The sequence below is a fragment of the Puccinia triticina genome, chromosome 2A (assembly GCF_026914185.1).
Source record: "Puccinia triticina chromosome 2A, complete sequence".
NCBI lineage: Eukaryota > Fungi > Basidiomycota > Pucciniomycetes > Pucciniales > Pucciniaceae > Puccinia > Puccinia triticina.
The window spans coordinates 1,467,114-1,487,516 of record NC_070559.1 but is presented as its reverse complement, the minus strand read 5'-3'; the positions used below and the strand labels follow the sequence as shown (position 1 = coordinate 1,487,516).

The 20,403-nt window shown below is 52.0% G+C and overlaps 3 protein-coding genes across 3 annotated transcripts; 2 read left to right on the top strand and 1 right to left on the bottom strand.

Moving 5' to 3' along the window:
• Window positions 1-4,411: 4,411 nt before the first annotated feature.
• Window positions 4,412-4,752, top strand: PtA15_2A165 (uncharacterized protein; the record flags this gene model as incomplete). Its single annotated transcript, XM_053166157.1, has 2 exons — window positions 4,412-4,442; window positions 4,514-4,752. The coding sequence occupies 2 exons, from the start codon at window positions 4,412-4,414 to the stop codon at window positions 4,750-4,752; spliced, it is 270 nt and encodes an 89-aa protein (XP_053017407.1).
• Window positions 4,753-14,252: 9,500 nt separating this feature from the next.
• On the top strand, window positions 14,253-19,211 carry PtA15_2A164 (uncharacterized protein; the record flags this gene model as incomplete). The annotated part of the gene is made up of 10 exons (XM_053166156.1): window positions 14,253-14,342; window positions 14,445-14,643; window positions 16,696-16,940; window positions 17,067-17,210; window positions 17,275-17,354; window positions 17,417-18,092; window positions 18,162-18,637; window positions 18,708-18,768; window positions 18,846-19,042; window positions 19,142-19,211. 10 exons carry the CDS (start codon window positions 14,253-14,255, stop codon window positions 19,209-19,211), a joined length of 2,238 nt encoding a protein of 745 aa, XP_053017406.1.
• Window positions 19,212-19,658: 447 nt separating this feature from the next.
• On the bottom strand, window positions 19,659-20,333 carry PtA15_2A163 (uncharacterized protein; the record flags this gene model as incomplete). The annotated part of the gene is made up of 1 exon (XM_053166155.1): window positions 19,659-20,333. The coding sequence occupies one exon, from the start codon at window positions 20,331-20,333 to the stop codon at window positions 19,659-19,661; it is 675 nt and encodes a 224-aa protein (XP_053017405.1).
• Between the last annotated feature and the right edge of the window lie 70 nt (window positions 20,334-20,403).

Here is a 20,403-nt window from a genome sequence, read left to right as displayed (position 1 = left end):
GAAGTAGCTCAGCTAAGTTACGAGTAACTTATCTTGGTGGGAGGGAATGTCAGCCGGGCTACTATAATAAGTTAGAGCCCAGCTAACTATTTCACATGTGTGTTGCTAACTTTGCATACTATTCGTGGCGCAGAGCGCCAAGTAGTTGCTAAACCCATACAGCCTTAGCGACTACGACTTTTTGAGCATTGAGTGTGGCACAGAGCGCCGCGCATAAGAATACAAATATGCAACAAGCCTCCCCTCGAAAGATTGATAGAATCAAGGAGAGAGTGTACAAACTCCGGCCGCAGGTATCGGCCGGAGAAAGAATAAAAGCTACAAAAAAAATTCGTTCTCATGACAAGAGAACGGGATGAGAAACTGTTCTCAAGCCAAGAGAACAAGCGCTAGAGAATCTCCTGTCCTCTTGTTCTAAAGAGTGACAGTAGAACAGATCAACTGGAAACAACCGGAGGAGAAGAATAAAGAATTATACTAATGCTTCTCCCCCGGCTGAAGAGGAATCGTCTGAAGGCGATACATAGAGTAGAACTCTTCCTCGGACCGAGGAAGAGCACTACTCGCCGTTGAATAAAAAGGACAGGAGAGATGCGAGTAATAGAACGCTCGACTACTCCTGTCCAAACCATTATTTCCTGCGGCTGAGAAACCGCAAGGAATTTGAAAATGGAAAGGCGACCCTACCGGTTGCCGCAAGAATATATAAAGGGAGGCTTTTGAGCGAGTAAAAGCCTCCCCAGATTCATACCAACCACCTCGTCGCCGTACCAGCCCCGCCCTTGTCTATCAGACCCGGTCGCTAGCCTGTACAGTTCCGATCTTGGTTTGTTGATTCATTTGCCGTCTTCTTTTGCGGACTCTCTTCACGAGTAAATCCGCCGTTTTCATTTCTCTATCGGGATCTCTATCCCCTAGCCTGGGAACGTTTATACGTTTGAAATACACCCTTAATTGGGCCCCAGAAGTCACAGGTTTTATAAAAACCCCTGCGCATTCCGTGCGCAGGCCCTGTAAGATCCACGGAGGGCACTTAAATACCCCAGGCGCTCCTGGCCCCTCCGTTAAACCCCTTTTTGGGTCTATCTCAAAATAACTTTAAAGTTATTTTATACTTTTGCCGCGCTTCTATCGCGCTTACCACCGCACTGCTGCGCAGTCACCGGTGTAGCTAGAAGAGTATATCTACTCTTGGCATCACCGCGCCTGACAGGAGTACATACTCCTCCCAATGACCGGTTTGTTCCGGTCATCCTGAGGAGTACATACTCCTCCCAATGACCGGTTCGTTCCGGTCATCCTGAGGAGTACATACTCCTCTTGATGACCGGTTTGTTCCGGTCATCTACAGGAGCGTATACTCATCTTGATGACCAAGAGGAAAGCCCATTGAGGGGAGCCCTCAATGACCGAACAGACCTGCCATCAAGGGGAATACGTTCCCAATGGCCGGTGTGTACCGCTCTGGCTGACCGGTCAGTACCGGTGACCAAGGAGTTGTTGATGAATCTGCGGTCCCATGGTACGCCTTCTCAAGCTCTCACACAAAAATATGAGCTCTGAGATCAATGACCGATCTCCACCGGCCATTGATTCAAGAATCCAACTTCTTGTTTCATGGAATTCCGAAGTTGGAAGGTGTATACATGTGGTACATGTTTCATGCATCTGTATTTTGTGAAATCACATTTTTTGATTTTTCAAAACGGTGGCCGGATGCGTGTCCCTCTAGGGCTTCCGTACGTCCCAGTGTACAACAGCAAGGGCGCCAGTGTGACTGTGGGTCATGGTGGCGCACTCCTTGGCGCCTGTACTGCGGGGGCGCCGTCTGGACGGTGAACTTTTTCTCGATCTGCCCCGCTGTGTACCCACCAGCTGCACAGCTGGCCGCATGGACATCCCCCTGTAGGAAACAAAGGGGCCATTGTAGCCTGTTTGTGGTAGCACCAGAGCAGGAACAAAGTGACAGTCATTGTTTCTTGATGTCACCTGATGTCTGGTGACAATTTATTTTTCCTGGTGATGGAGGTGAGAATTGGGAATATAAATGAGTGCGTTGCCACTGCCTTTGATTTGATCAGAGCTGGCAGTGGCGACGCACCATTCCCACTTTCTATTCCCGATCAATCATGAGTCACAGGGCCCTGAGAGGTATTGACTGGCTTTGCCATAATAGCCGTCCTCTCGGGTCGTTCCTTAATGATTTTTAATTTCTTCTCCTATAATCCCTTAGCACCAAGAAGAGATAAATCGATTGGAAGTAAGCCCAAATATTCTCCATCCCCTTGTCTATTTTCTCCGATAGACTTCGCTGAAAAAGGACTAGTCCCGCAGGACAGCGCAGAGCTTGATAATTCCGATAACCGCCGTGTTGCAAAGCTTAAAGAAGGCGACTGGATCAATATCTTGGAGTGTACTCTGATCGTCACGTCAACGGACCCTATTCCTCCTCGCAAAGCACCTCAACCTTGCGAGGACCGTAGTTTATCAATTGTTGTCCAGAGACTAACAATACGAGGTCCATTAGAAGAAGAAACAAGAAAGGAAATCTCACCTAGCCAGAACATCTGAGCTGATCAATATGCCTCCGCACCTCAGAAATGGCCAAGATATCTCAGCCGAGCAACGCCTCCGTTACAAACTTAGCCCCGCCGCCAAAGAGAGGCTTCGAAGACTTAGAGTCAGCCTTGCCTACGGTCCACGAGGATCTATTGGTCTTTCCGGAAGGGAAACCCCTTTCGCCGGGCACGGGAATCTCATTAGCTCTGTACAACTCGAGAGCCACGTCCATGGCCATGGATCCGAATCGATTCACTCGAGACAGTGAGTACAGTGAAGAACTACCCAAGAGCAAGCTACAAGGAGCTTCTCAGCCGTCCGTTCGTGACCAGCTCTACAGCCACCCCTCACGAAGGCTGACGAGCAACAGCCTCTCCGAGCCCAGCCCTCCTTCCGCTCGCTCCGACCCCACGCATGGAGAGTTCTTCCGGGTCAATGGAAGTCATTCAAGAGGAGTAGGAGGTGACGAGTCTAGTCAACCTTTTCAACGTCCAGTTCAACCTCTTCGTCAGAGCCCGGGAATCACTGAACACCCAGTTCATGTGAATGCTGCTGTCCTAGGCCGCAACGACCCAAGACACGATAGTATAGATCGTCGGGAGGGACGAAGCCAGTCGACTCTGCCAGCAATGGCTCCCTCGGGACAAGCTGAACAGCTTATCTTCTACAAGACCACCAGCACCAAGCTGCCAAACAAACCAGCGCAAATAGCTCAGACCCATCCCAGCCTAGCTATAGCTCCGCACCCCAGCCACCAGCCCTTGATGGCTACACCGACGCCAGAGCCGCCCGATTTTTAACACCAAGCGCACTCAGTGGATTACCGGCATCCTACCCGCTCCTACGACCGGCCGTTTCAACGCGCGTGTCAAACTCGGGTCGGAAACCATGAAACAAAAGTTCAAAATCAGAAACAAAAATATCTATTATCTATGACAAGTTTAAAAGTTTCTACGCAACGCGCACGGATCAAGAGATGCGCTCATTAGACGACAACAAAAGACCGATCATGCGAGATATTTTCTACACTCCAAGATGTGGGGCAATTTCACGGGGACTTGCGTCACAAGTTCCTCGGAGGCTCGCGCTTCGCGCCAGCCGAGGCTGTACCAGGGACCTCCGAAGCGTGGGTCACCTTGTGTTAATCTAGTATAGATGTACACGGCAGTTGCACATCGCCGCCGAAGCGCCCAAAGTTCGGCCGTCAGTTTGACGGACGCGCCCCAGCCATTCATGACCGTTCACATGCCGGCCTCCGGTCAACCGTCAAGCGGACCGCCGAACTTGGCGGCACCCCCGCCAATGCGCAATTGGGCAAGCGGCTGGCAAAAGTAAGGGTGGCTCGACCCCAGCGGCAATTTGCCGTCGAACCCGAGCCCCCCTACAAAATTGATCAGGGCCGTTTGCTCACTGTTCGACCACAATTGCCGGCTGATCACATCACCCCGAGCCCAAAACCACGCTCACTTCCAGATCCACTGCTGCTCACAGCTCTCCGATCCCTTTTGGCAGACATACTCGGGTCAACTCACAAGACACGCTCACTTTGGTTTTACGGCCACCTGGGCACTTTTTTGTTTTTGTTTTTATTGAATTTTACAGTTTTTAATTGCGGCGGTAGACCTCGGTAAAAGCCGGTAAAGCCCTCATTTTTGAATACTTTCTTGACACAATCCATGCTGTTCTTGTAAAGAAGTTCTCCGACGATTTTAATACGCTGGTTTTGCATACGAGTCTTCACGAGGTCGATTGGATACACAGTCGTGGCTCCTACTTATACAGACAATGAGTTTTATAAGACGTCAGAAATGTACAGCCGGTAAGGGAGCGTGCAAGATTAGCCGTCGATCTAATGGTTTCGGCCGATACAACGCTGTTGGAATGTAGCTTACAGGCACCAGCAATCCCACCCAGTCCAAAGTTTTAAATTGATTTGCCTAATCCGTGCCAGAAGTTACCGTCATTCAAGTCATCCGTAGTCTGACCTTTGAGGGTTGTTTGGCGTTCCCACATTGGATCCAAGAGCATGCCAAAGTCAGCGAGCCCAAGACGCGCATTCAATTCGCCCATGCCAGCAAAATGAAAGACAATATGGAGCTCGAGTCAGCCATGAGCTCATCAAGGCGGGTGATCAAAGATGGCCGGCAAGACGGCAAGAGGAAAGACCCCAAGATGGCTTACAGGGAACCTTGACAGGCTGACTCGGGCCGATGGAGCCGAGCGAGGTGCGGAGCTCGATGGAGGATGCAATGTGGAGGTGGGCGTGCTGTGGATGGGGTGTGGGCCGGGCAAGGAGGAGGCAGGCACAGAGGGACACGTATGTGGGTTGGTGAGGGTGGGGGAGATGGAGGGTGGCGGTGATCTGATGAGCGGACTTAGAAAAAATGAGGCGGGTGGATGGGTGAGGGCCAAGGGTGACGTGTCCCTCTGATGGGCGGACTTTGTCTTGGCCCCCTCTGCCCTTTTTTTTGGGGGTTACATAGCAAACGGGAGGAGTTGTTGAGGTGTTGCTTGCCCATCGTTGCCGATCTGCAGGCCGTTAGTGAATGTTGACTGCATGTTGATGCTGTGGCCGGCGGCGGATCGTTGGTCAGGTAATTTTGCCGGCCATTCGACTGGGGTCAAGTTACGGGTTACTTACCTGACTGCAAAATCCGGCGGGTTGGTTGGTAGTTTGGTGGTCATTTTGCCGGCTGACCGGAGGCCGACAGGTGGGCGGTCAATCAGGCAGGTGTTTTGTCTTTGACAGCAGTTTTGACGGGCAAAACCTTAATCCGTGCAACTGCCGTGTACACAGCAGTTGCACATCGCCGCCGAAGCGCCCAAAGTTCGGCCGTCAATTTGACGGACGCGCCCCAGCCATTCATGACCGTTCACATGCCGGCCTCCGGTCAACCGTCAAGCGGACCGCCGAACTTGGCGGCACCCCCGCCAATGCGCAATCAGAGAACGCGCTGGCGAAACATAGGGCACCTTGACCCATCCGGCAACTCGCCGTCCAACCCAAGACCCTACAAAAACCGGTCAGGGCTTTTTGACCGCCCTTTGACCACAAATCGCCGGCGATTTGCCCGCTAATCACGCAGGTTTGACCCAGTTTGTTGGGTCGACTCGCATGGCACTCTCAAAAAGTTTTTATGGCCGCCAGGGCACTTTTTTTTGGTTTTTATGGTTTTTTTACATCGCTTTTGTTCTTTTTTTGGCTCTTCTATGTTTTTTTTCCAGCTTTTTCTATGAATAAATGGCAAGAGGGAAATGGGAGAGAAAAATCAATTTGATACCGAGCTAGAGGGAGAGTGCGGCTTCTCTTTCCAGAAGCGCCAACAACTCTGCCTGCGGCGGTTCGTCCCCATACTTATTTATACGCGGAGGGCACACCTGAGCATCATCCGGCGAGTCCGGGGCAGGGCTGAGTCTGTCGAGGCCATAGACCGAGCAGGCCGTCGCTTCGTTGCCACTAAAGAGGGTCGTGTTGATGTCGAACCCGACAATCGTGCCTGAGGGAACGCCGAACTTGATGATCACCCTTTATGGAGACGGCAACGATCGAGCTGCCCAATGCCTTGCTTGACAACTCTGCGGGGGAGAAGCAAATGAGGAGCATCAGCCTCTCGGTCTCTCAGCCACACCACCCAGTTCTCGAGGACCAACCAATAACAGAGCCAAAGTGCTGCTCGAACTCAGCCGGCGGGATGGGCTCATCATGGGCTTGGCGTGGTTGGCTGGTGCGGTGTTCCCTCAGCTTGGAGGCCGTGATGAGAAGAAAAGGCCTGGCCATCAGTGACCGCACAAATCTCGGCGGGTCCTCACAACGTTCCCTGTGGTTGGAAAGATCAACCAATAGTAAAAATAAGCTCAGAAGCGAGCAGGCGAGGAGGAAGACGAGGAGGAGCGATAGTTGAACGTGGCTCGGAAGGAGCCGATGGAGCCGAGCGAGGTGCGGAGCTCGATGGAGGATGTGAGAGCCGAGCGAGGTGCGGAGCTTGATGGAGGATGTGATGTGGAGGTGGGCGTGCTGTGGATGGGGTGTGGGCCGGGCAAGGAGGAGGCAGGGGCAGAGGGACACATCTGAGGATGTGGGTTGGTGAGGGTGGGGCAGATGGAGGGTGGCGGTGATCCGATGAGCGGACTTGGAAAAAATGAGAGGGCCGAGGGTGACGTGTCCCTCTGATGGGCGGACTTTGTCTTGGCCCTCTGCCCTTTTTTTGGGGTTAGCCTGGAGGCCGGCATCTTGCCACTGTTCCCACCGGCTGTTGTCAGGTCAAGCGCGTTCGTCAGCCAACCGACCCCAGGCAAGTTATGTTAAACTTGCCTGAAGTCAAGTGCCGGCTGTTCGGCTGTTAATTTGGCTGGCAGTTTGACGGCTGACCGGAGGCCGACAGGTGGGCGGTCAATCAGGCGGGTGTTTTGTCTTTGACGGCAGTTTTGACGGGCGAAACCTTAATCCGCGCAACTGCCGTGTAGACTCTGAAGCAAGGGGCTTGTGTTAAGCTAGGGGGACTTGCTACATGTTTACAAGTTCAGCCCCAAGCAAGCTGACACACACTGGAGACATCGGAACTGGTATGTAGCCCGGCTACAGACCCAGGCCAGGAGCTCAAACTGTTCCTAATCCTTGTTCATAGAAATGGAAAGACACAAATCCTCTGCTTTTAACCAAACAGACTGACTTGACGCTTCTTTTGCCTCCCGTTCAACGCGCGCCATGCTTTTGAAGCGCCAACGACTAGCCTCTCTTGTTTTGTGCTGCTTCCAAGCGGCTCAGTATATAGGCAAGCCCACCTCTGCATATCAACTCTTTCATGGGGCAGATCAAGGCGCAAAAGGTTTTTTCTCCGGCTCCTCATCGAAATATTCAAATTCATATCATTCACCTATGATGTCCCACGAAATCTGGAAACCACTTCCCTCCTAGCTCCTGCTCTAGGACGTGCTCTAGATACTCAACAGCCTTCGAGTTCTGGAAAGATGTGCTTAGACGCATCAAAAGTTTCAGACCCTCAACTAACCGCACTTTCAGTCGACCAAAAACGTAAGTTACAGATCTTGCCGTGTAGTAAAGCTTAAGAAGAAAAATAAATTGATTGTTTGTGATTGGATCTGCCAGAGAAAAAGTTCGCGGTCTCTCCGGAAAGCGAACAACGTATTAAATTTCATGAATTCACTCTCTTTTCAAGATTTCCACGATTTTGGAAACTGAGGCCAGGAACACTTGCATAAATACCAGGGCGAGAATCACTCCGTAATGATTATAAAATTTTGCGTGAACATCTCTTAAAGTTCGAGAAATTACTCAAGACCAAACGTCGGCAGCACTCGATCTGGAAGCGCAAATTCCCGACAAGCAGCGATGCGTCGACCGCGTACACAAGGAATGAGGAGTCACTGGCAAAATTTGAAAAACTAATGGCGATTCACTTGCTCATAACACGTTGCGCGCTAGATCCGATGTTCCAGCTCTTAGACAAGCGGGTTGTGCTTGAACCTCGCGTGCCGGTACAAACAACTTCAGACGGTCTTAGAAGGCGCTTAATGTTCACAAGAATGTACGATCCAATCGTGTTATATTCGGATTAATGCAAGCATTGATTTTGAAAATTTGATCGTTCCCATTGATTGTGGCCTTCGAGCGGGCCTTCCAGATTAAAAGCGCCTTCCGGATCCAAGGGGACGATCTCCACGGCGCCAATTGAAAAATTAAACACGAACGAGAAAAGCCTGGAAGTCGGATCATATAATTTATTTGGTCCTGAACCGGGGAAACTAACAAGGGATCCTCTGGATTTGGTGTTTGATGTGGTTACAATGGACTGGCTCAAAAGTTTAAATCATCTGTTGCATGGGCCGTTAGACTCGACGGAACAGATGCCGCACACCATCCTTCCTGCCGGACCCGCTTCCGATGACACTATGTTCCAACAATTTGTTTTCAGAACCGCCGACTTCCTTCATAAGGCAAAAATGATCACTCTAGAACATCTCAAGACTTTCCTCGAACCAATGGAAACAAAAAAATTAGCTGCATACAGTCTCGAACTCCAAGCAAATATCCAGAAACTACCTTGGCTGGCTACTGCTTACACAAAGAGCTTCCTGGACTTTAATTATTCAAGTGATTTTGTTAATTTTGCCAAGTCACCTCACAAATGATGTCCCGTATTTTTGCTCTGAAATGGCCACGTAGTCTTTGAATTGTCATCAGTTAGGTTATTGAGGTTGTAATTGAACAACAATCTTGTGAGCTTGATCAAACGGGGAAGAGAGGATTGGGTAATGGGGAAAAAACTGAAGCGGAAGGCCGGTGCGGGACTTTGACAGACCAGATGTGTGCACTGACTAGTCCAGCAGAGAGTTAGGTGAACCACGGCAGCGGATGGAACTGGGGTGGAAGTGGTGGGCAGAGACTGGCAATGAGTAGGCTAGGTAGAGTAAGAGGTTGTAAGAATTCAACGGTTGTGGATGAGTGAAGCTGTCAGAGGCATGCATTGGAAATGTATGATTGCATTGATGTGTGGGTGCCCGTAAGGAAAGCTTTCTGTCTATTCAACTTTTCCTAAAAAAATTTGTTGATATTTGGGGTTCAAAAGATATCATTCATAGCAACACTGGGTCGCTACGCTACGCTACGCTATTTCAGCGCTACGCGTTAGCGTAGCGGAAAAAAACCCGCCCATCTATTTTGCATAGCGTTAGCGCGCTGTTAGCGCCGCTACGCTGCGCTAATTTTCAGCGGCGCTAACAGCGCGCCAATTCTTTGTTAGCGTTAGCGCGCCGCTACAGTCGCTACGCTACGCTGCGCTGCGCTACACCGCTTTTAGCGGAAAAAAAGCCCTTTTTTCCCGCTAAAGTGCTGTAGCGCAGCGTAGCGCGCGCTCTTTTGCGCCCTGCATGCGTAGCGTTAGCGCAATTGCGCGCATCTGCGCTAACGCTACGCTATCAGCTAAAATAGCTGCGCACCGCGTGCGCATAGCGTTAGCGCATATGTGTGCAATTGCGCTAACGCTACGCTAAAAAATAGCGCATTCGCGCTGCGCTACGCTACACTAACCGCTATGGTTAGCGTAGCGACCCAGTGTTGTTCATAGGCATTTCCTACGGAGAGAGCTCCGCGCGGGGTCCCGTGAGGCTGGTCCCTCTGTTCATGTCAGCGCCGGTCTCTTGTGTGACACGGGGCTGATAGGTTTTAGGTTCACACTGTAGCGGCTAAGTAGCAGCCAGCGGATAAGGGGTCGCACTATAGCTTTAAAGCCAGTGGAAAGAAACCTCACCTCGACGCTAGGAAGCGGAGGGGCTAGCACCCTTACTTAAGTAAGGGGACGTGGCGATAAATCAAGCCAAGTGCCGTTGCTCAAAACAAGGAATGAGCTTCTTGTTCTTCTAGGATACAGGTGTTATGACACCCACCTGTACCTAGGAAAATACACGAAGGAGATTGAAGCTGTAAAGGAAAAGGTTAGTAGACTATTGGAAAACCCCACTCACTATAATTCTAGTAAGGTGCACGGGTTTGTATGGTAATAATCTTGGGGGAAAGATCTCTCCAGAGGAAAGATCCCCCCCTTTTATATTACAGGATCCTGATCTTCCTTTGAGTCAAGGCCCCAGAGGGATCCTTAACTCCAAGGAGAGGAAGAGGACCACGGAATTCAGAAGAGGTATTTACATAAATAATTATGTAATCTCTCTATTTGTACATAGTTTGTTCTCAATAAGGATAAATACATAGAGAGATAAGTTTATCTCTCTCTGTATTGAAAATACATAATAAGTGTGAAATCATATGGTTTAGTACATATAAAGTAATGATTACAAACAAAGTAATATTATAAGACAAAAGCAGGACTTGAACACATGATCTTACACAAGATCAAGGTTGATCTTAAGGTAGCCCTAATTAGCCATTGGGTTACATGACACTGTGGGAATCTTGATGTTGCTGCGGACCATAGCGACATCTGACAATTCAGTGGGGATTTGAACCCTGCGCAACAAGTATTGCAGCGACACTTGGCCGGCTGTCCATCAGCCATACCCACTGGGGTATGTACACACAACGCACCTCTTGATGGCCGGCACAACAACCGGTCACCAAGAGAAGTATGCACTCCTCTTGATGGCTGGCCCAAGGACCGGCCATCAGGAGCAGTCCTTGTGCCGGCTGTTGAGAGTTGTCCACACTCCTATTGATGACCAGCATAATGACTGGTCATTGGGAGGAGGAGTCCACACTTCTCTTGATGACCAGCACAAGGACCGGTCATTGGGAGGAGGAATCCATACTCCTCTCAATGCCAACACAGGCCGGCGTTGAGAGGAGTACATGCACCTCAATGCCCGGTCTGTGCCGTCCATCAAGGGAAGTGTGTATGTACTCCTCCTGATGACCGGGCCTTGGGCCAGCCATCAAGAGGAGTGTGTACTCCTCTTGATGACCGGTGTGGTAACCCTGTTCCTGTTCATACTATCACCCTCATATCACCAAAACCCTTCATAAATACTTCATTATTACTTCATATTCAGATTCTACACCCCATTTTACCCCTAGTCACCCACTCATTTCACCTAGGATTTCCAAATGGATCAGCAGTTATTGGCATGTATAGTTTTGGCAGGTATTTTCTTCATACATATCCTTAGCATTATTACATACATCATTCATTAGTATCATAGCTACATAGGACTGCAGATCTTACATAAACTTCATTACTCATTTTCCTCTTCATATGATATCAGCAGTACATTCCTTCATAGCTCTTGTAGTTATTATCAAATGCTCATCATTATTTCATCTTCTACATAGTTACCTTTCATGTACACTCCTTGGTCATTGCACCTTCATCATTACTGCTCATCTTCAGATATTGTTACTATGTGCTCATCATGTATCACCCCCCTGTAGTACTTCTCACATATATAAACACCCCTCTAGATGTTGTATTCCTGATCATGCACTTTCTACTACATCCCCTCTGTAGCACCTTTACACATCACACTTAGATACACTTTCATCACCATAGAAATATATCTCCCAGCATATATCTCATTACCCATCTCAGAGTGACTCCCAAGAGCTTCTGCTTTTCCCCTTCTCACTTCTCCTCTCTCACTCAGTAGGATTGATACACCTCAGACTCATAAAGTGTTAAAGCCATCTAAGTCAAAGAGAATCATCAGCCACACCCTTTTCTTTTTCTTAGTGTAACCCTCTCTCCATCAGCATTAGTCAAGAGGGCAGCCTCACCAGCACCTGTAGCCTCTTCTACATTATTAGTAGTGTAGTTGACTATTTCCCCTCACAGCTCTTTCCTGATCTTTTAGGAGTTCCACACCGGTTGTTGTGCCAGCCATCAAGAGGTTTCTGTACTCCTCTTGACGCCGGTGTGTGCTGGCATCAAGAGGAGTGTGGACTCCTCCCAATGACCGGTCCATGAGATGGTCACCAAGAGGAGTGAGAGGAGTGTGTAATCCTCTCAATGGCCGGCACAAGGACCGGTCATCAAGAGGTTGTTATGTATGTACTGTGGTGGCCGGCTGTCCAAAGGCAAATCAGCCGGCCATGTCGCTGCAGCTGACGCTGCATTCTGATATGCAGCGTCATGATGTTGCTGCGGCCCGCAGCAACAGCGAGATGCCCGCAGTGTGACTTGTAATTGACATTGTAGACACATGGACAATTGTCTCAGTGGCTGACAGTTCAAGTGGCTTTGTTGAGCTTGGTTCATGACAGCTCACCTTCTGGGCCGTAGGAAGGTGCTCCATTATGTACATATTTACCAGAAGACTTGGTATTTGTGAAAAACAGGCTGCATTCATCGTCAGATAAAATATGTCATCCTATGATGGTGCCGGCAGAAATTGCAAATCCCATGCCCTTGATTTGAAAGCTCTGGTTTCCTAGTCATAGCCACCAGGCTTGGGCCAAGCCACGATTCTGGGCGGGCCCGTTGTTCTTGCATAGGAGGTGATGTTGTAGTGAGTCATCCTGGGCAGCAGAACCCAGATGATGAGAGTTTGTGGAAGGGTTGTTATTGCACAAATTATAGAAAAGGAAAGGAACTTGCCTGGGCAGCAGAACACTCTGCTCCTCAGGTCACTACATGCATGTTATAGACTGCAAAAGAGGAGCGGCAGGTTTGAAAACAGAGAAAGCACAGAACAAGGAAGAAACAGAACCCTAAACCTCAGCAGTTGATTCCAGGCAGCGTCCCAAAAACTCGGCAATTTTTCTATGTTATGGGAGACTGCATGGAAGTGCCCTCTGATTGGTTTGCTTCTCTGGCGACCTGAGAGATGTTCGCCTGGAGACTGTCGAAGTGCTTGCACTGGTGCATTCTTCAGCCCTCGGACGTCTCGGGCATGGAATGCAAAACAAGCGCTAGTAGAGGATTCTGCCCTGAATTGTTGGAAGGATTGAGATGCATGAAAGGTGGGGCCTCAAGACCGTCAACGGGGACTTGTGCTTACTCGAGGGTGGGTGGCAGCAACGACCACTCTAATTCCTGGGAAACCTGGGCAGTCGACGCCGATTAGACGGCAGGGAGAAGGTGACTTGGTTCCCTGCGCTGCTGAGGTCGTTGCTGCAGGAACATGGCAACGACCTGCTGGGAGCACCAGTGTTCGAGTTTCAACCCCTTTGAATCGGTTCAAGAGGAAAACTATTTAGCCTAGCTATCTTGCCAGTTTATGTTACCCCACATTTCACCATATATCTACTACTTCATTGCCGTGCGCAGGAACAGAAGAAAATGTTTTCTTGTAAATTTTTCTTCATTGTGATCAGCTTGCTATCCCACACTCCTCTCTACCGCGGCCATTTGACGACAGAGCCTCCAAAACCTGCGGATTGTGACCCAACACCGGTGACCAAGGCCAATTGTGAAACGTATGCTGAGCCTTATTCCTGTGACTCCACTTCAAGCTTTTGTCGCCACAACCACATTTTAAACCTCTAAACCCTTGTGACATATGGCCTTGATCATAGGATGCGTGGCTGACCAACTCTTCCCCAAATTTGAATATTTTTTTCAAAACAGGGCTCGCCAAAACATCAAATATACTAGTAATGGTCGGGTTACCCCAGGGGAAAGCCAAATTCTGGTTGCTGCTGGCGACTGCCTTGTGAGTTCATGACAATGATTTGTTATCCATTCCAATCAACAGTAATGATAAGTAAAACTTTGATTTCCCATCAGATCAAATTTCAGTCTACTACCTCAAGGTGAGTTAACCTTCCTGTTCCAACCCACTCATACTACTACCATCAGCAGTTTTTTTTTATTGATGGAGTGTTTCCCTTTCAGCCCCATCAAAAAGCCAGAAGTAGATGCTGCTATAAGCCAAATTTACAGCCAATGTCCCAAAGCAATTGTGTGTACATACTTTCAATAGGACTTGACACGGATTCTTCCCTTGCACAGTAAACATCTGAGCAGATTGATTAATTATTGCAGGCTGGAAACATCAAGAAGCCAAACTTCAATGTCACCCTTTCAAATATCAAGCCCGACAATATTGTATTTGGGAGCGCCGCAAAAGTTGGGGTTCCGGTCTGTGGGATAGCCACCCAAAATACCAAACCAATTACCCCAGATGATTGCAAAAAGTTTTTTTTTTTTTTTCTATTTGGAAGAAGAAGAAAAAAGAGATGGTGATTAACTATGCAATCTTTTTGAGAAACTAGGGCGATTGATAGCATGAGCACACGCACCGAAGATCCTCAAGCACCTTTGGCTCCACGTCAAAGCGAGCCAGGAATAGTGACTGGTGAATCTGGAACATGTGTTGTCAGTGACTCTGGCCCACAAGGGGAATCCAAAACCACCACGACAATTCCACATTTTTCTGAGCAATTTTCAGCTGACATATGCGCTTTTTGCCTCCACCAGGTTTCAGTTGTTTTTGCCAATGAGTTAGAAGTCACGCTGTCAGTCAACGATCCCATCTCTCTGCGCATTTTCCGAGTTACTCAAGCAGCCATTGCATCCCCCTGTGATCCGCCCTTTTCATCTGGCGCGTCGATGGGACAGAAACAAGCCCGATCTGCAAGTCATGGCGGGCAGAATAACCGGTCTATGCCACCAACAGGTATGCACACTTGAGTGGAACCTGCATAGAGGCTGTACACAGGAACTGACGGCCATGCACACACATGAAAGAATGGAAGATTGGCAGCCACAGGCGGGAGTTTCGGGCTCAACGCAAGGATGACGATCGATGTTGTTCCGCCCTACCTGAACATATGACCCGCCCTGTGTTCTTCATGATGGGGAGCAAGACTCTCTTTGCTGGTGGTGTTCATGAGGGCATGCATCGTTCCCTCTGGTTTCCCAGGGCCTGTATGCGGCACATTGCTTGGCCAATTGCGCACCCTCTTCCCAGACAGAAGGGCAGATCACCAAATGATGTGCTGCAAACACTGCTAAAGGCAGCATGCACAGTGGGTGCAACATTCTTCCAGCCAGTGAGCAAGAGTGTGCTGATACCCTGTATAACTCTATCCTCCATGCCTCATTTTGCTTAATTTTTGTACTGCACTCCCTCGATAAGGCCACAATCATCAACAGTTTTTGGAGATATTTTTTTTTTTGGAAATTTTTGAAACTGGCCCCAAACTGGATCAAATCCACTTTTTTTTTTTTTGAAATGTATTTCATTGCAAAAATGCTCAAGACCCAGTACATGAGGAGAATGGTTTTGATACATATTTGCAAGAAAATTGAGATTCCATTTTAGTCTATTTTCTTTTCAGTTGATTTTGAAAGAAATCTTGAATTTCTGTTATTATGATTGCACTCTGCATGATCCTTGATGTTCTGCTGCCAATTACACTTTTGGTGCTGGTGTACTATGCTGGATCACAGTAGCCTGGTCTGCAAGGAGATGACGCTCAGTGTTAGTGTATTGGGCTAAAACTGTGGATACCAAAAGGGATGCCTGATTCGAAATAAGCATGGATAAAATGGGCCAGGAGTTGCTATATTTGGTTGGTGCTAGTGTTGTGTGGCTATGAGCTAGTAGGAAAGCCCATTATCTTTAGTCCACTACACTATAGCTGATCTGCCAGACCAAGATGGCAGCTGATTCTAAGTTAGCTAATTCCCTCCTCGGGGGAGCAAAGCAAGCTCCAAAGGAGGGACTTAGGCGCTATGTTGACCCCGCGGCCGTAGAGAATTAGCACTTTTGGCAGAGACTTTTTTAAAATCAATCTGCTATCTTTGTTTCTGAACCTTTTTTTCTCTAATTTACATTTCTGGGATGGCTTAAGCTGTCCCCTTCTTTCTACTCAACTCCTCTGGTTGAGCTGCAATCATAGTTGTAACATTGCCAATTCCAGATTCTGTACAGTGCAAAATGTGGAATGCACGATGAAGTGGACACTTGTCAGTCACAAAAAAGGACTTCATGGGGCACCGGCCAAGGCCCCAAAAAATTTGTAAAATATGTACAAAGAAACTCCATGATGTTGTGCACATTTTGCTCCCCCAACATTGTATTACCTGGTGACAAATGGCGCGCCCAGAGAGGATTGAAAGAAAATCATTTTTCTAATTCTCTGCTGCCGCAGGGTCCACTTAGTGTATAGGTCCCTCCTTCGGAGGCCCCCCTCCAACAGAGGGACTTGGTGAAGCTAGCAGCTGGTTGAGGACTCTTTCTTGATTGTTGGGACCATACCGATTATAAGATGGAGGAAGTTGATCTCTTCAGTTGTTCTGGAGAGTTTCGTTGGAACTGGCACTGTTCGTCGGGGGCTCGCTCCCCCGGGGGAGTGTCCGCCCATCTATGTACACACTCCCTCGCCCGCCCCTCCTCCTCCGCCCGCCCATCCACGCCCAGCCACTCCTCACTCCGCCCAGCCGAGCATGATGATGGCCCAGCTCAGCCCGACGACGACCACCCTCCAGCAGACAACAACCACCACAACGACCACCACCACCACCACCACCACCACCTCCACATCAGCAGCAGCAGCAAACAACAACAACAACCACAACAAACAACAACAACTCAGCAACAGCAACAACAACAGCAACAACAACAACAACAACAACAACAACAACAACAACAACAACAACAACAACAACAACAACAACAACAACAGCCCCCCCTCACCCGCCCCCACCGCCGCATCATCCCCAGCACCCAGCCTACACACCCGCCCACCCACACCCATCCCACTCCCAGAACCCGCACACCACCCCAGCCAGCCCCCAGCAGCCCTCCAGCCCATCCAGCACCCGCCCTATGCACGCTCAGCATCCCACTGCTCCATGCCCACCCAGCCGCCCCTCGCACGCCTTGCACCTACCAGATCCTCCGAACACACCCCCATCAGCCCCACCAAACACGACTGCTTCGACGACCAGCTCGCACGCCATGCCCAGGTCATCCGCCAGCAACGCCAGTCCAGGCGCATCGAACACATCGACGACACCGACCCCCCCGCCAGCATAGCCATCCCCACCCCCACCCACCACCCCCGTCTCTCCGCCTCCAACGACCCCGCCCAGCGCTCCAACCGCGACCACCCCAGGCGCAGAGTCTCCGGCCCCAACAACGACGTCCAGGGCGGCGTGCTCGTCGGAAACCTCATCGGCGAGGGCCACGTCAACTACGTGCTCATGTACAACATGCTTACCGGCATCCGCATCGGCGTACGTCCTATCCCCCCCTATCCCCTCCAGAAACCCACGATTGCTCATCCGACTCCCCGCACAGGTCTCGAGGTGCCAGGCTAAGGTCCGCAGACCACTCACCGATGCCGACTACACCGCCCGCCACAAGTTCACGTTTGATGTGTAAGCTTCCTCAAACCACACTCCTAAACAAACAAAAAACTAACACGACACACTGGGCACAGGGTCGGCAACGAGCTGACACCGTCGGCCAAGTACGACTTCAAGTTCAAGGACTATGCCCCCTGGGTCTTCCGCGAGCTGCGCGAATACTTCCACCTCGATCCAGCCGACTACCTCCTGTCGCTGACGGCGAAATACATCCTCTCCGAGCTCGGCTCGCCCGGCAAGTCGGGCTCGTTCTTCTACTTCAGCCGGGACTACCGCTTCATCATCAAGACCATCCACCCGGCAGAGAACAAGTTCCTGCGCTCGATCCTCAAGGACTACCACGAGCACGTCAAGGCCAACCCGCACACGCTGCTCTCGCGCTTCTACGGGCTGCACCGGGTCAAGCTGCCCCGCGGGCCCAAGATCCACTTCGTCATCATGAACAACCTCTTCCCCCCACACCGGGACATCCACGAGACCTTCGACCTCAAGGGCTCCGCCGTCGGCCGCGAGTATCCCGAGGAGAAGGCCAAGGCCGGCTCGGTGCTCAAGGACCTCAACTGGATCCATCGCGGGCGCAAGATCGAGCTCGGGCCGACCAAGAAGGGCCTCTTCGAGGAGCAGCTCAAGCGCGACACCTCGCTCCTCCAGCACCTCGGCATCATGGACTACAGTCTGCTCATCGGGCTCCACGACATGGCCCGGGGGAACAGCGAGGGGCTGCGGGACGACCAGCTGCGGGTCTTCCAGGTCCGTTCCTCTCTTCCCCTTTCCACACACACACACATATATCCTCTCTGAGACCATGTGCTTGTCCAGCCCGTCGCCGACGGCCAGTCCCCCGCCGCCGCCCAGCCGCTCTCGAACTCCTCCCTCGTCGGCGCCGCCTCGGCCTCTTCGCACCCGGCCGCCGGGCCGAGCACGGCGTCGCCCCCGGGCGGGGTGGTCGTCCCGGCGGTGGTCCCCGGCGTCGGGAGCACGGGGGTCTCGCTGGGCGGCGGGGGAAGCCTGCACCGGAAGAGCACGACGACGAAGCGCGGGCCCCCCGCGGCGTCCGGCTCGGGGGCGCCCGCCGCGGCGTCCGAGCAGGAGCTCGCCGCCTCCGCCCTGCGCAAGGCCATCCACTCCTCCGACCCCCAGATCTTCGCCCAGTACGCCCACAGACTGCCCGCCAAGGACCGCTTCATCGAGAAGAAGAAGTTCATCTTCTACCAGGACGAGGGCGGCTTCATGGCCTCCGACGACGCCAACGCGCCCCTGCCGGTCATCTACTACCTCGGCATCATCGACATCCTGTACGTCTCCTGCTCTTCCCCCTCCGTATCTGTGTGTTCTGGGCGGATGTTGATCTGGGTGGTGCTTCAGGACGCCGTACTCGTTCGTGAAGAAGTTCGAGCACTTCTGGAAAGGCATGTCGCACGACAAGGTGCGCGTTCCTCTCCCTCTCTGTCGCCGATGGAAGGAGAAGACTGATGAGAGTGTGTGTGTGTGCGGGGGGAATAGGAGATGATCTCGGCGGTCCCGCCGGGCGAGTACGGCGACCGGTTCCTCAACTTCCTGTTCTCCGTCATCCGCGGCGGAGACCCCTCCCTCCGGCCCCGCATGCACGTCAACCCCCCCGCGCCCTTCCGCTTCCCTCCCCACCCCGTCGCCGCCGCCGTCCCCTCTTCGCTCTCCTCCGGCTCTGGTGCGCTTCACTCGTACCAGAACCAGAACCACAACCAGAACCAGATCCAGAACCAGAATCTCAACCAGACTCAGAACCAGAATTCGAATAAGAATTTCAATAAGCATCCCAGCCAGCACGCCAGCTCGACTCCCACCCCCGCGCCGCAGCGCACCCAGCACCCGGGGGCGCCCCATCCCTAACCATCCGCGCCCCAGCATCTCCGTACCCCCCTGTAGCCTACTATCGTATCATATCACTTAATCGCACCGTCCCGTCCCCTGTTGTTGTTTGTTCCCCCCCCCCCCGTCCGTCCCCCCATCCGCACCTCGTTCCTCTTGTTGTCCGTCTGTTTATCGCCCCGCACTTGCGCCCTCGGTGTCCGCGCCGCCGCGCCGCGCGGCCCTTCCACACACACATTGTTCCACTCTCGTTACCACTCGCACTCACCCTTCGTTGCCCCGCGCGGGCCCCACTGCCCTTTTCGTGTGTGCCCGTGCCTCGCTGGCCCTCGCCTAGCTTCGGTGGCCCTGACGGGCTCCGGAGGCCCGTTGGGCGCGCCCCCGATGCCGGGTGTACTCTTGACGCCTTGGCGTCCGGCTGCCGGGCCGCTCGGACCCCGCTCCGGTTGAGGAGCCGGTCGAGCAGGCCTACCGGCTCGAACGGCCCGGATGAACGGCCGGGCTCTGGGATCCATGGAGCAGGCTCGAGAACGGGCTGCTCTTGGGGGAGGAAGATGTGTGCGCACAAGCCCGTCGCGAGCTTCCTGCCGCGAACGAGCAGGACGACGGCCCGGCCCGAATCTCCCGCCGGCGCTTGGAGGATGCACGCAGCCGGCGGGCCGGAGCCCGTGCGAATGGGACGCTCCCGCCACCGGAGCAGGAGGGCGTGTCTCTGGCCCTGGGTGGTCGACGTCGTGGATCGAGATGGCTCCCGGCGCCGCCCGAGGGCCTCTTGCGCCTCCCTGCTTCCTCGTTGGCGGCCGGGAGGAAGGCCGTCCGGCCGGCGAGGTGGAAGAGCCCGACGGGGGGCTCTGCACTGGGGCGCAGGGACACGGCGGTCGATGCCTCGGCGTAGTTCTGGACCCAACGGCCGGCCCAGCGGCCTGGCTCGGGAGAGATGTCAAAACGATCTCTGGCGAGCCAGGATGGGATCATTGGGGATCCTGTGATCCCACTTGTGACACCTCCGAGGGGAGGGGTTACAGCATCCCCGCCCCGGCTGCTCTCAGACTCCACGCGATCCATTTCTCTCAAATCTCGCCACCTTGCTCTCTCGCTGGCTTGCCATCGCCGAAATTTGGGGGTCGAGTTGCGCGCGCTCATGGTTGGTCTCCCGGGGATCATTTACTCGGGTGTTGTCCACCAGTTGATACGCAATTCGGTGGAATGTGGT